Raw genomic sequence first — 12329 nt, forward strand, 5'->3', positions numbered from 1 at the left:
TTTTAGTCTTGGAGTGCCTCTTGTGCATCACTTGTTGGGATTCTGCTAAGGCATAAGAAGAGGAAAAAAAAAAAAAGCCAGGACTTGGGGAGTGGGCTCTGGAAGACTGCTAATTTTTCTTATTTAAATATGAAAGACATAAAAAGTCATAAAGACTCCCAAAAATGGAGTGGCAGCTGCTGACCCTCACAAGAGAGGGAACTGAAACGCAGCCCTGTGCAGTTCCCGCATACCATGAAACTTTGAGCAACCATTTTGCTGCTTGCAGGAGAAGCACGGTGTGGCAAGGTGCTCTGTGCTGAAAGAAGCAGGTCACAGGAGCTTGCAATTCTATCCAAGTACAAAAATCCCTGTGCCAAAGCACTATAAGCTTACAAAAACCATGCATAACCATTTTCCATGGTGGATAATGGTGCAAGGCAGGTATACCTACCTCATCTCAGGCTTCTCCAGGCTGTGTCTTCTCCTGAGTCTTGTGGAGGTGCATCAGGAGGAAGCATCCCTTAGGGCAGGAGCAAATCAGGCTATATGGGGGGAAATATTAATGTTGGACCATAACCTCTGGGGTGTCTCAGAGCTGATTTAGGTCAGCACACTTGGAGATAAATTTCCTACAATGGGAGCTTGGTCCTCTGTCTGGCTTGGTGGCTGCATCAAGGTGGAGCTGGTTCTCCCCTGTGAGCCTGGGACCAGGTCAGAGCTCTCCTTGTGGCGAGGGAACAAAACCTCCCAGGCTGTTGCCCAGCCCTTTTCGTGGGGCCTTCCAGAAAGACCACACCTGCGGTAATTTATTTTTTTTTTTTATTTTTTGGAGGGGTGGGGGAGAGACGGAGTTCGGCTTGGGGGAGTGATGCGGGGGCAGGGAAAGATGCCAGACCGCGTTTTTAGAGGAAGAAATCAGATCCTGGTTTCTTGAGACGATGCCAGAGCTTTTGTGGGGGAGACCAGAACCTGCTTTTTTCTTTTTTTTTCCTTTTTTTTTTTTTTTCCTTTGAGGGCGGGGACCTCCAGATCCCGATCCGGAGAAGGGGGTTGGGGATGCCGCCCCCCCCCCCATGCGGACGAGGAATGCTGAGGGTTAAGGGGGCGGAGGAGCGGGCGGAGCCGCTCGCATCCCGTTGCCTTCCTGCGGCTTCTCCTGCGCCGGGCGCTGAGAGCATCGGAGGGGGAGCGCGGCCGGAGCCCCCCGGGGGAGCCCCCTGGGAGCTCCCCCCCCCCCCCAATCCCGGGCGGCCGCCACCATGGTGCAGAAATCCCGTAACGGAGGCGTTTACCCGGGGCCCGCCGCCGAGAAGAAGCTGAAGGTGGGCTTCGTGGGTTTGGATCCCGGTGCTCCGGACTCCAGCCGGGACGGGGCTCTCCTCATCGCCGGTTCCGAGAGCACCAAACGGGGCAGCATCCTCAGCAAACCCCGCTCCGGGGTATCCGGGAGCGGCAAACCCCCAAAAAGGAATGCTTTTTACCGCAAGCTGCAGAATTTCCTCTACAACGTGTTGGAGAGACCGCGGGGCTGGGCTTTCATTTACCACGCATACGTGTGAGTAAGGAAAAAGGGTGGGGGGCGCAACCCCCGTGCGCGCCCCCCCCCCCCCCATCCCACCAATTCCCCGACCCCAAAGCTACCCTTGCATCCTATTAAATGCGTGGGGAGCGGGGAGGATGCTGCGGATGCGGAGAGGGTGCAGGGAAAGGGGGGATGCTCTTTGGGGAACCTGGGGGGGGTGCAAAAGGCTGAGACCCCCCCCCGGGAGCTGCTGCTGCATCCCCGGCTGGTGCCCGAGCTCGGGTAGGGTCAAAGCCTGGGGAAGGGGTGTGTGGGGTGCTGGGGGGGGGGGGGTGGGAGGCGATGCAAAAGGATGGGGAGAAGCCGTCCCTGCATTGCTGGGGGGTGGCTCCGCCGGGGAGATGCAATGCACCGGCCCCGGCCCCCCCCCCCCCCATCCTTCCCCGGCCGCTCCCGTTTGCGGGGGAAGGGGCTGCTCATGCGGTCGGTGCAGGGGGGGCTGGAGCAGCGGGAGTGATGGGTAGGGATTGCTCCTCCGTCTTGCTTGAAATCACCATAGCAATGCTGCGAGCAGAGGAACAAAAAGCTCTGCTCAGGCACTGTCTCTCCTTCCCTCCCCCCCCCCTCAAATCTCCTTCTCCTCCAGCCCCATCTTTGCTGGGTGGTTGCAAAGGGGTCAGGGCCGGGGGTGGGTTTGCAGCCCCGCACCGGGTCCTGGGGGTGTTTCTTGTCCCCCCCCCCCAACCGGGAGAAGGAGCAGGGTTGGAGATGTGTCTAGAAGGAAATGCTAATCAGTGTCTGGGGCTTCCTCAGCTCAGAGATGGAGCGGTAAACAAAGGAGCAGTCCCAGGGTGCCCGTTTTCCCCTCTGCCTCCCCGTTTTTTGGCCAGAAATGACCAGGTTTTGCCCCCATCTCTCGGCGGAGAAATGCCCAGCTCTGGAGGCACTGCTGCAGAAGGAAGGCAGATGACTTCCCGTTGTTCAGAGGATTGCGAAGGGAGGGTCAAGATAAATCGCTGTGTTACTGCAACTCCCTTCCCTCTGGGACTTTCCACGGTCCCACCAGGCTCTTCTGCGGGCCTGGACATGGGCACAGTGCAGGTTTGGGCGCTCGGCATCCCCTTGGTGCTGATGGCTTTTTTGTCTGCGTGCTTTTCATCCTGGCTAGGGCCTCTGTCAGCCTGAGCAAAGAGGATTTTTGGGGCCTTTTGTTGTTTTTCTCTCCTTTAATTTGCTGTTAACGCTGTTCTTGGGTAAGGTGCTGGGATGCGCTTCTTGGTCCTCAGCCATTTTGTGCGTGGAGGCCTCCGAGGGAGGTGTTGGTTGGGACCACTCGGGGTGGGGAAATGCTGGCTGGGTGCAGGAGGGAGCTTGGTACTGCACTGCAGCGGGGCTGGGGTGCTGTCAGCGAGCTCGTCCTCCTGGGAAATGGAGAAGGAGGAGAGGGAGCCTCTGCGGAGCTCTGCTGGGGATGTGCTGGGCGCAAAGTCCAGCACCAAGAGTCCTGAGCATCCTCCACGCTCGGGGCCATGCTCTGGAGTTGTAGGTGCTTTGTGTCGCAAAATCCTCCCTAATCTGAGCTGAGCGTTCACCCGGTGAGCTGGGCGCCTGCCTGCCTGTGCCCTGAGGACGGGGGATGTTGTGTGTAACACGCACCATATGCTGTTAAATACAGGTGAAAGCCCAGCCTGGGGACACTGGGGTGACAAAAAACAGCAGTGGAAGGGGCTGGAAGCCAAATGGCAGGCAGCAGCGTTAGCCCCAGCTGCGAGGGCTCTGTGAGCATCTTTGGCTTGTTCAGCAGCTGCCTTAACTCCTGACCCACATTGCTCTCTGCAGTGCCTTTTTCTTGGGCAGCCAGCGATCCTCATGGGGCAGGGGCATCCCAAAAAAAAAAAAAACCCTTTCTGCCAGGGCTTGCCTTCCCCTGGACCCCCCATTTCCAGCACAACCACAGACTGCCAAGCTGGGGTGCCCCTTGGCTCTCCCCATGGATCCGCAGCCCTCCGCAGCCCCAGTGGCTGCATCTTCTCCTGGGCTTGTGACTCCACTCGTACCCGCTGTGCCACCACGTGGAGCCCTGCCCTCCGGTTAGAAACCGCTGGTCTGGGATGTGCTTGGAGCCGGGCTGCCTCCCTGGCTCACCTTGGGGCAGATGCTCCAGCAGCTGGGCAATATAACTGCCCCAAAACCATCCCCTGACCCCCAGCCATGCACCCGCTGGGAAATGGAGGCAGTGCCCGGGGCTGAGGTGGTAACCGCACCAAGGTCTGTGAAGCATCGCTGATACGATTAATTTTTTAGTGTGTCGGGATGTTTTGTGGATTCCAGTCTTCTGAACTTTCCGTATGATGAGGTTAGCCTTGGCAGTTCACTAATATGTTATTTAAAGAGCTGGAGGATATGATAAACATCATCCAAAGTCACCGGGATAAAGCCCAGCTTTGCTTTATCCCCTTGTGCTGCCTGGAAGAGCCTGGAACCACCCGTGCCAGCTTTGCGTGTGCTTGAATGGAGCTGGCAGGGGGGGTTTTGCACCTAAAAGTCTGTAACCCAGAGAGGACAGACAAAAAGCCAGTGGCTGCTTACTCACAGATGTGAGAGAGCGAAGGGACTGGCTCAAGGTCATGAAGTTTCCGTGGAGAGCTGGACTCCCCCTGGTGTCCCCATGGCCTGATGCTGTGCCCTACCCTCATGGGCTGTCCCCTCCTGCCCCAGGCCCCATTTTGTGCCACAGCCTTGGCCACAGAAGCTCCTTTATCCTTTATTTTCCATGCTGCAGGCGTGTGAGTGCTGATGGAGGCTGCGGGTGGGGAGCCCCATCCTGCTGCTGTCTCAGCCCCATCACAAGTGACCCCATCCGCCAGCACCCCCATTTCCCTGTTCACGGGGCTTCCTTGTACGAAGGCTTAGGAAATATCTCCAAGAGAAATGAGTTCATGCACTGCCTTGGGATCCAGTGCTGTATTCTAGCTCCAATCCGTCTGTTTTCTTTTCCTTCTCTCCTTTCTGTTGTTGTTCCTCCCCCTTTGCACCATTTCATGGGAAATTCAGAGCAGTTCCCACCCCTCCAGCCCCAAACTCATTAACTCTGTCTCATCTCAGATGCTGCCTCCGTAAAGGCGCTATTACCTGGGAGCAGAAGCACTGTCTTATATTTCTTACTGTGATTCATTTTTATACTTAGCTCTTCCCACACTGACACAACTGGGTGACCTGCCCATGGTACATGTATTTGTGCACAAATTATATATGTGAATAGGATGTTTTGCACAGCCCCATGAACCTTGGAGCCTGATGGGTCCCAATTTTGAGTGTGGCTGGAAATGGAGACTCCAGCTCTTGGAGGTCTGGGCCTTTCCTGTATTTCCCATCTTCTCTCAGTATTTTTTATTTTATTATTTATTTATTTTGGCAGAGCCTTAGCACTGCAGCACGTGGCCTCATTCTGTTCAAGGTTGAGCTGGAACTTGAAAAGTTGAGCCCTGTCGAAATGTCAGGCTGGGCTTTTTGAGGGATGCAGCAGCACTGAGGTCTTGTTCTCTGCACAGGGAGGCATTTGCTTGCAAAAATTGTTTGGTTTTGCTTCTCTAACTCAGATTTTTTTCTTGTTGTCCTCTTACTTTGGTTATTGCAGTCTGTCCCATGCTCAGTGGTGCTGAGTCTGAAGGGCTGTCACACTTGAGTGATTTTTGTCCCTGCCTTTTTTTGTCACTTTTAAAGCTGTATGCCCAGAGCAAATGTGGTTCTTGCATTTCCTACTTTAAATTTACAACCTTAACGTGTCTTTTAACCGTGTTTAAAAATAGTTGGGGTGCATTTTTTATCTGCATACCGTGCACCATACATTCAATTAATTAATATTCACTAATTAAGTAAGACTTAAGTTATATTAGGGAAGAACCTTTCCTCCCTGTCTCATTCTATTAAAATTTCCTTGTGCCATCCCCATTCTGTTTCTTCCCTTTTAACCCAGCCAGAAGCCACCTCTGTCTCCAGCAAGTCTTCTCTCTGCATCCTGGCACGACTCGCGGTGGCAGCAGCTATGGCAGCGCTGGGAGGACGGAGCCTTGGTGCAATTGCTCCCCCAAAGGTCTGGGGTTTCTTGGTGCAGAGGTGGCCTCTTTCGTGGCTCCTTCTAGGAGCTATCCTGGTTATTTCATGCGGATTCTGTCTCAGATAATGCTGCTTGGCTTGGGTTTTCAGGCAGCTCACGTGTTTTGATTTGTTTTTCACACCGCTTTTTTTTTTTTTTACTTGTTTTCTGGCATTGACTAATTAGGAGTAAATTTAGTTTGGCTATCTCATTTATCCATCACCAATTTGAAGATTGTTTCCCACCAGCAAGCCCATGCTCAGGGTTTTTTCTGGCAGGTACAGAGCCCCCAGACCCAGCCCATCCACAAGTGTTGGGCAGGGACCTTCTGGGTCCCCCTCCCCACATCCCAATGTGTGTGGCATGAAGATGCCACTTAAATCTCCCGTTTGTGCTGGGTTTAATGGACCTGCTGGGCTTTGGCCTCTGGTGTTGATGCCCTCATCCATGCAGTTTGTCCTCTCTGGAGTTTTGTGATTCTGGGGGCCAGGAGACCTCTGCGCCGCGGTGCCTCACGAGCTCCTCTCCAGCTGCTTAGTCAGAGCTTGGTGGGAGCAACCTGATTTCACTCGCTTTAATGTGTCACGTTCCAGCCGTCACGTTCACCCCACACTGACATTATGGAAACGAAAAACAAGCCGATCCCCCAGATGACCTCCTTTCTGTGCTATATCACGCCTCAACCAGATGAATCTGTTTGTCGTTAGAAGGAATAACCCCTAAAGAAGCCCCAAATCCTCAACTAAATGGAAGATGGGTGTTGCATAAACAAAAACACAGTTTGTAGAGATCAGATTTCTTGATTTATTTATTTATTATTATTTTTTTTTGCATTTCAGCAGATGGTGGGGATATAGTGGGGTGAGAGCCTGCAATTTGTTTGGTGGGGCAGGGGGAGGAAGACAGAGGGTTTGCCCATCAGTGAGGCTTTAATGGAGCTTTCCAGGATAAAAAGCGTAGAATTTTGGTATTTGGGATTTAAGCAGCAAATACTTAGCCCCAGTTAATCCTTGTTAAGGTAGCCCAAACTTTTAGCTGGGGACAGAAGAGGGACAGGTTCCTCTTTAAATTTCTGGTGGCAGGGAGATGTGCCAGTCCCTTTTCCTGATCTGTGACCTGTAAAGTAGGCGCAGGAGAGCAGAGGAAGATGGAGAGTGATTCCTACAAAGGATTAAGCTTTGTCTACGGCATGCTTTTGTACAAACATCAGCTAGTCCCTGTTTGTGTGAAATGCCCCCCATGCATCAAAGAGATGAGTTCTTCAGCGTCGAGCAGTATAAGCCCCTTCTTTCCATGAGGTTCACGTTGCAGGATAATGCAGTGGCTTTTGGGCCCCAAATGGTCAAAAAGGAATTAACTACACTTCAAAATGCAATTATTGTGGTGGTTTTAAATGAGTTTTATGAGTGCATTTAGAGGAAGGCTGTATTGCAAGGTGGTTTGAGTGGCAAGCAAAGCCAGGTTGTGCAGGAGGGCGCTGGGCACGGCTGCTCCTTCACACCATATGCTTAAACCGATGCCTGATCTGACATCCTACAGCAAAGGATGGCCCTGCTGCCGTCGCAGGAGCAGGTATTTAAATCAGCTCCATGGTGGATGTGCCCAGCCACCCAGGCTGAAAGAAAAATGTTGTTTTTCCCCCGCAAAGAACAGGCTGTGCAGCACCATCCGCTCACGGAGGCTCCGGGTGCCCTCAGCTTCCCACGCGCTTCTCCCAGCCTTGTTCTGGGCAGGCTGTGAGGGCAGTGGCCCGTGGCACGCAGGCTGTGAAGGTGTTTGGGGAGGTCGGTGCATCTATTCTGAAGCACTGCATTAATCACCGTGCTGTCTGTTGGAGTATCCTGAGCAGAATTCACCGGCTGGGATGCTGAGAGCTGCTTTATTGCAGCCTCCGGGCTTCTTGAGTGTCTAACCACTAATAAGTGAGGGAAATTGGAGCATTCCTCCATTTATCTGATCTGTCTTCATATCACTCTGGCCTCTGATGTGCGTTTTAAAAGTGTGTGACTCTCTGGCATTGGTAAAAACCCCCATCTGGTGACTTCTTTTGGGTGGGTTGGCTGTCAGGCAAAGAGCGACCTTTTCTGATGTGTGGGGAATGGGAGATCTGTGACACCTTCTCACCTTTCCCTCCCTGCTGTAGGGGATGACTTAAAGCTACATCGGGGTCACTGGGGCTGCTGGGTGCAGATCCCCAGCTTTGCAAGCCCAGAGAGTGAGCAACCTCGTGATTTGTTTCATTGTACGTTGCCCAGAGATTGTGGGTGGAGTGGGCTTTCAGCTCAAGTTTGGTGATGCTCGGGTGTCTCTGGGATGGAATATTTTGTTCTGGGCTCCTTGCAGGACATCCCATCCCACAGGAACCTCAATGCAGATCAAAACTGGGCATGTCAGCCTTCTGGAGATGCCATTTTCTATTTCTTGAAAGGAGAGGGAATTTAAGTTCCTTTTCATAGGCTGGGTGGGGTGAGTCCAGACCACAAGACAAGAAGACAGAGCCTGACATCAGTTTGCAAACCAAAAACTGGAGTGAGCTGGGGCAGTGCTAAGCATCTCCTACCTCCTGCCACAACCAGTGGGATCTGTGATGTTCAGAGCCAGAACTATGCTGTGGACATCCCAACAGGGAAAGGTGAAGGTGAGAGATGGGTCTGACCTGCACCAAAACGGGATGACCAGCATCTGAGACCCACGTTTAGCCAGCAACTATGGAGAAGTGGATTTGAGAAAGGAGCCTTTACAGCAAACCCCAGTCAACTTGTGGACCTGCAACTCAAGACCTGGGAGAAATCAGCTAATAATCCAGCCTTATTAATGCTGATTGTAGTTCTAAGCAGCTCTGGTTGTGTTCAGGCTCTCAGAGTGCCCAGTGGGATGGTCACTGTTCATTTGGACACTCTCCTTCCTGAGTGCCTCTCCAGCTGGAGATGCCATCCATCCATCGTGGCTGGCCTCTTTAGGGCAAGGCTGGAGAAGGTTTTGCCTTCGGATGGTCTTTCCCAGGGACTCACAGCTGCTGCATTTGTAACCAAACCCTGCCTGGAAGTCCTGCCTTCTTCTGCGTGGCTCCACCAGCCCAGGGAGGTGACAGCGACAAAATGAAATTCGGCTGAGGCGATCGCCGAGCTGCTGTCGCACGCCGCAATGGATGAGAGCAGCAGGACAGGTGATCCTAATGCAGCTGCCACAGATACGCTGTCACTCTCTGTGAAGTTGTTATGGTGCCCAGGGAAAAAGGAAAAAAATCCTGACTCAAAGGTGACTCACGTACACCGCTCCTCCGTCTCCTGTGGGAACGCAGTGGCTTGTGTCTGGGCACCTGCTGGGTGTGTTGGTTACAACTTCTGCTTGATATGCTCGGGGAACTAATAAGCAGTGTGAAAGAAAAAGGAAAACTTCAGTCAAATAATAGTTAAAATGAATACCGGTGGGGAAAACAATACTCTATTGATATTATAGCAGTGTGCGAGCGGCCCTAATAGAAATGAAGTCTACGAGGCTCTGTTCTGTGCATCAGGCCAGTCCCTGCCGTAACAGCTTACTGTACGGAACAGGAGAGAGGTGAAAATTGTGAAGCAGTTGCAGGGGGACCACTGGCAAACACTAGCTTTGCTCCAGTCTTCTTTTTAATGCTGTTTACCTGTTTTTTTTTTTTGTTTTTTTTTTTTATTATTTATTTTTTATTTATTTATTTTTTATTTGCTTTTGGATTAGTGGGTTGGTTTCTCTTTGCGCTCCTTGGGTTTGCGAAAGAAAGCAGGGGTTGGTTTGGCTGGGGCAGGCTGTTCAAGGCATGGGCAGCCTGTGGTAGGGGGAAATCTGATAAATTCAGGAGCTCAGCGGAGTTAACTTAGGCTGGGGGGAGGAAAGCATCTTCCTTGGGAGACGCTCCCCCACTGCGGGGCAGTTGGCTGCTTGCTGTGATCTTGCTGCTCATTACAAATGCAGCGTGCGGAGGGCTGCGAGCTGGGCTTATCGGCTTTCTCGCTGTCGGGTGTTATATGTGGCAGCGAAATGACAGCGCTGGGAGGCTTGCTGCTGCGTGTTTATGGGCTTCCACACAACTCGGAGTCTCAAAGTGGCCGTTAATTGAGTTTATGCTTGCTCGGAGGTTCGTTACCTGGCCTGAGGAACATAATAAGGGACGTAAGAGCCTTCCGTCTTTCACTCAAGAGGAGAGCAAAGGAGTTAAATATAAATACCTCTACATTATAGCTGGACAAACAGAGTGAGGCTGCGTTGTCTGCTGCCACTCCAAGCCATATGGTGAAGCCTGAACATCTCCAGAAGCAGTGGTGGAAACCAAAACCTCCCCCCAGTGCTGAGGACCACCCCTTGCCCTTGAAGCAGTTTCGCTGCATGGAGACCTCAGGAAGGTGATGTGGCCACTGCTTTGGTGTTGGCTTTGGTTTAATTCTGTGGCTGTTCATCCTTCCTCTTGTTACACATCTGGAAAGGCTGGAAATGCCATGTGTTGTCCAGTAACCCCCTTGCTGGGCCTTCCTCCAAGTTTCCTGAGGCTTATTAGCACTGATTTGTGCTTTAAGGACTAAGATTCCTGAGTCATCTCCTTCGGCAGGGAGCTATTTATTTCAGTGTGTGTGTTACACTCCATGGGAGTGGGTGTCTCTCTTCCGCTTTTGGATCCTGCCCTGACTCTATATAAAGACTCCAGGCTTGAATGAGCAGCAAAACCAACCCTAAAACTGGCTCCATGGCTTGGAAGATGCGTGCTGCTGACCCCTTTTTCCCTGGCTGAAGGAGCATGGGCATTTGGAGCATGGGTAGGAGTTTTTTATGGGATGTTTGTCCATCTTGGGGTCTCTAGGACAGCTTGTAGGGACACAGAGCACTGTGTGCCGCTGCCCTGGAGCAGTTCTTGCTCTGCAGTGCCTCCTAACCCAGGGGGAGGCATGGTCTGTACATCCTTTTCTTCCCCGAGGTTGATTTGCTGATGCCTTTGGGTTTTTGATTGGTGTGTTTTTCTTCTTATTTAGCGGAGGTGAGACATTTCCCTGTGGCTGTAATTCTCGGTTGGTGTTACAGCAGAGACTGGAGGTGCCATGGGCAAATGCAGACGGGCTCCTCCGAGACACTGACAGAGCAGGAGCTGCCAGGCTTGGAGGAATTTTACTGTGTCATTTCTCCTGGGATGGAGAAACGTCTCCCGTCTCCCTGTTCAGACACATCCTATGCTTGCTCGGTTGGCCTCGCAGACAGCTGCCTTATGGATGAATTTGGGGTACAAAGCCCCTTGCCAGACAGCTCCCCAGGGAGCTGCAAAGAAGCCAGCCTCTGTATGGAGGAAGAGCTAATGACAGCGCTCATCCAAAGCTGACTTCACACCCAATTAACCATCACCCTGAGCCAGAGGGACAGCTCCTCATGTCGTCACGTCTTGAACTAAATTGCTGGTGCTTCATGAGGGCTCTGTCTCCGTCGCCGGAGGGACCAGAGCATTTAATCCGTATCGGCGCTGAAGCAGCTCTGTTAATGTGACCTCGTGGTCTGGTCCTCGTGGCTCCTGGGCGCACATCGCTGTGGTCTGTTTCTTGCTTATGGCTATTTCTGTAAGGAAGGGAAGAGACCTTAAAAAAAAAAAAAAAAAAAAAAAAAAAGAGGTTGGGAAATTCTTTCTCTGATTTGTCAGACACAACGTGCAGCCATATCGAATTTTGCACTGAATTGTTCTTGCTTTTCACGTTTTCCCCTCCAACACATTTTTAACGCAATTCTTATTTATCTTCTCTCTTAAGATAACCAGATAATGAGGGGTAAGGAGAATACACACACTGACCTTTTGTTCCTACTGTTTTTTTTCTCTTCTGCAATAGAAATCTTGACATAATTTGAAACCTCTGAGCTGCCCCTCCAGGCCCTGAGCGATGAATGTTCGTGGGAGGTGGGAGCATCTCGAGTTGTGCCGGGTGGCCCAGGGCGAGCTGCTGGGGCTCAGACTGTGAATCAGATCTCCCAGGAGGAAAAAACACAACTGTGAAAACACAAAAAACTAAATGCAGGTCTGAGACATGGTTTTAGGCCAGTGATGGCTTAATCTGCCTCGGTATGGGAGGAATGATTTGAGTGACTATATGGTGAGGTAACGAATGTGCCTGAATAGGTCGGGTGAAAACAAGCTGCCTTCTTACCCGGCCTTGCTCTTTTGGCCCTTCTCCCCACCGGAGCAGCTGCTATTAAAAACACCCCAGGGAAATTCATTAAGCTAATGGATTGCCAGCCCCCGCTCGTGGCCGGGGATTCCCGTCCTCCCCGCAGCCACATCCCTGCGTGATGGGAGTCGGGAAGAGCGGCTGGAGCTGAGCCCAAGCCTGTGCCACGTTCCCAGCCCTGCCAGCACCCCGAGGCCCAGGGGAACAAAACCTGGGGCAGGCAGCGAGGTGGTGGCTTGGTTATTGTTCACTTGCTTGAAAGCGCAGCAGAAATTATACAAAAGTTAATTAAACCTATTTTTTTTTTCCCTCCTGCTTCCTCTTGCCGTTTCTAGGGAAGACCGTAAAAATGTGCTAAAGAGGAAGCTCAGCTCTGAGCACCCTCTCACGAATGCAGAATACGGCCCCTGCGGGACTGCAGGGAAAGGCCCTGTAATTACGGGGAAGGTCCTGCGGGGCTGGGTTACACAACCAGGATGGAGAGAGCTGCTGCTGCTCCCGCTCAGCAGCAGGCTGGTGGTGCTGTAACTCGAAATGCTACCTGGCTATTATCCATTCA

The 12329-nt window shown here is 52.1% G+C and overlaps 1 protein-coding gene across 5 annotated transcripts in view; it reads left to right on the forward strand.

Annotated features, from left to right (window-relative positions):
• Positions 1 to 1241: 1241 nt before the first annotated feature.
• Positions 1242 to 12329, forward strand: part of KCNQ2 (potassium voltage-gated channel subfamily Q member 2) — a gene marked incomplete at its 5' end in the record, with an annotated part of 60735 nt that continues 49647 nt past the window's right edge. For all 5 annotated transcript variants that reach the window (XM_082772955.1, XM_082772956.1, XM_082772954.1 and 2 more), the window contains one exon: positions 1242 to 1537. In XM_082772955.1, the coding sequence (XP_082629081.1) occupies positions 1242 to 1537 (296 nt within the window). The remainder of the gene's footprint in view (positions 1538 to 12329) is intronic.

This window comes from Aythya marila, assembly GCF_965140915.1.
Source record: "Aythya marila genome assembly, chromosome: 16".
NCBI lineage: Eukaryota > Metazoa > Chordata > Aves > Anseriformes > Anatidae > Aythya > Aythya marila.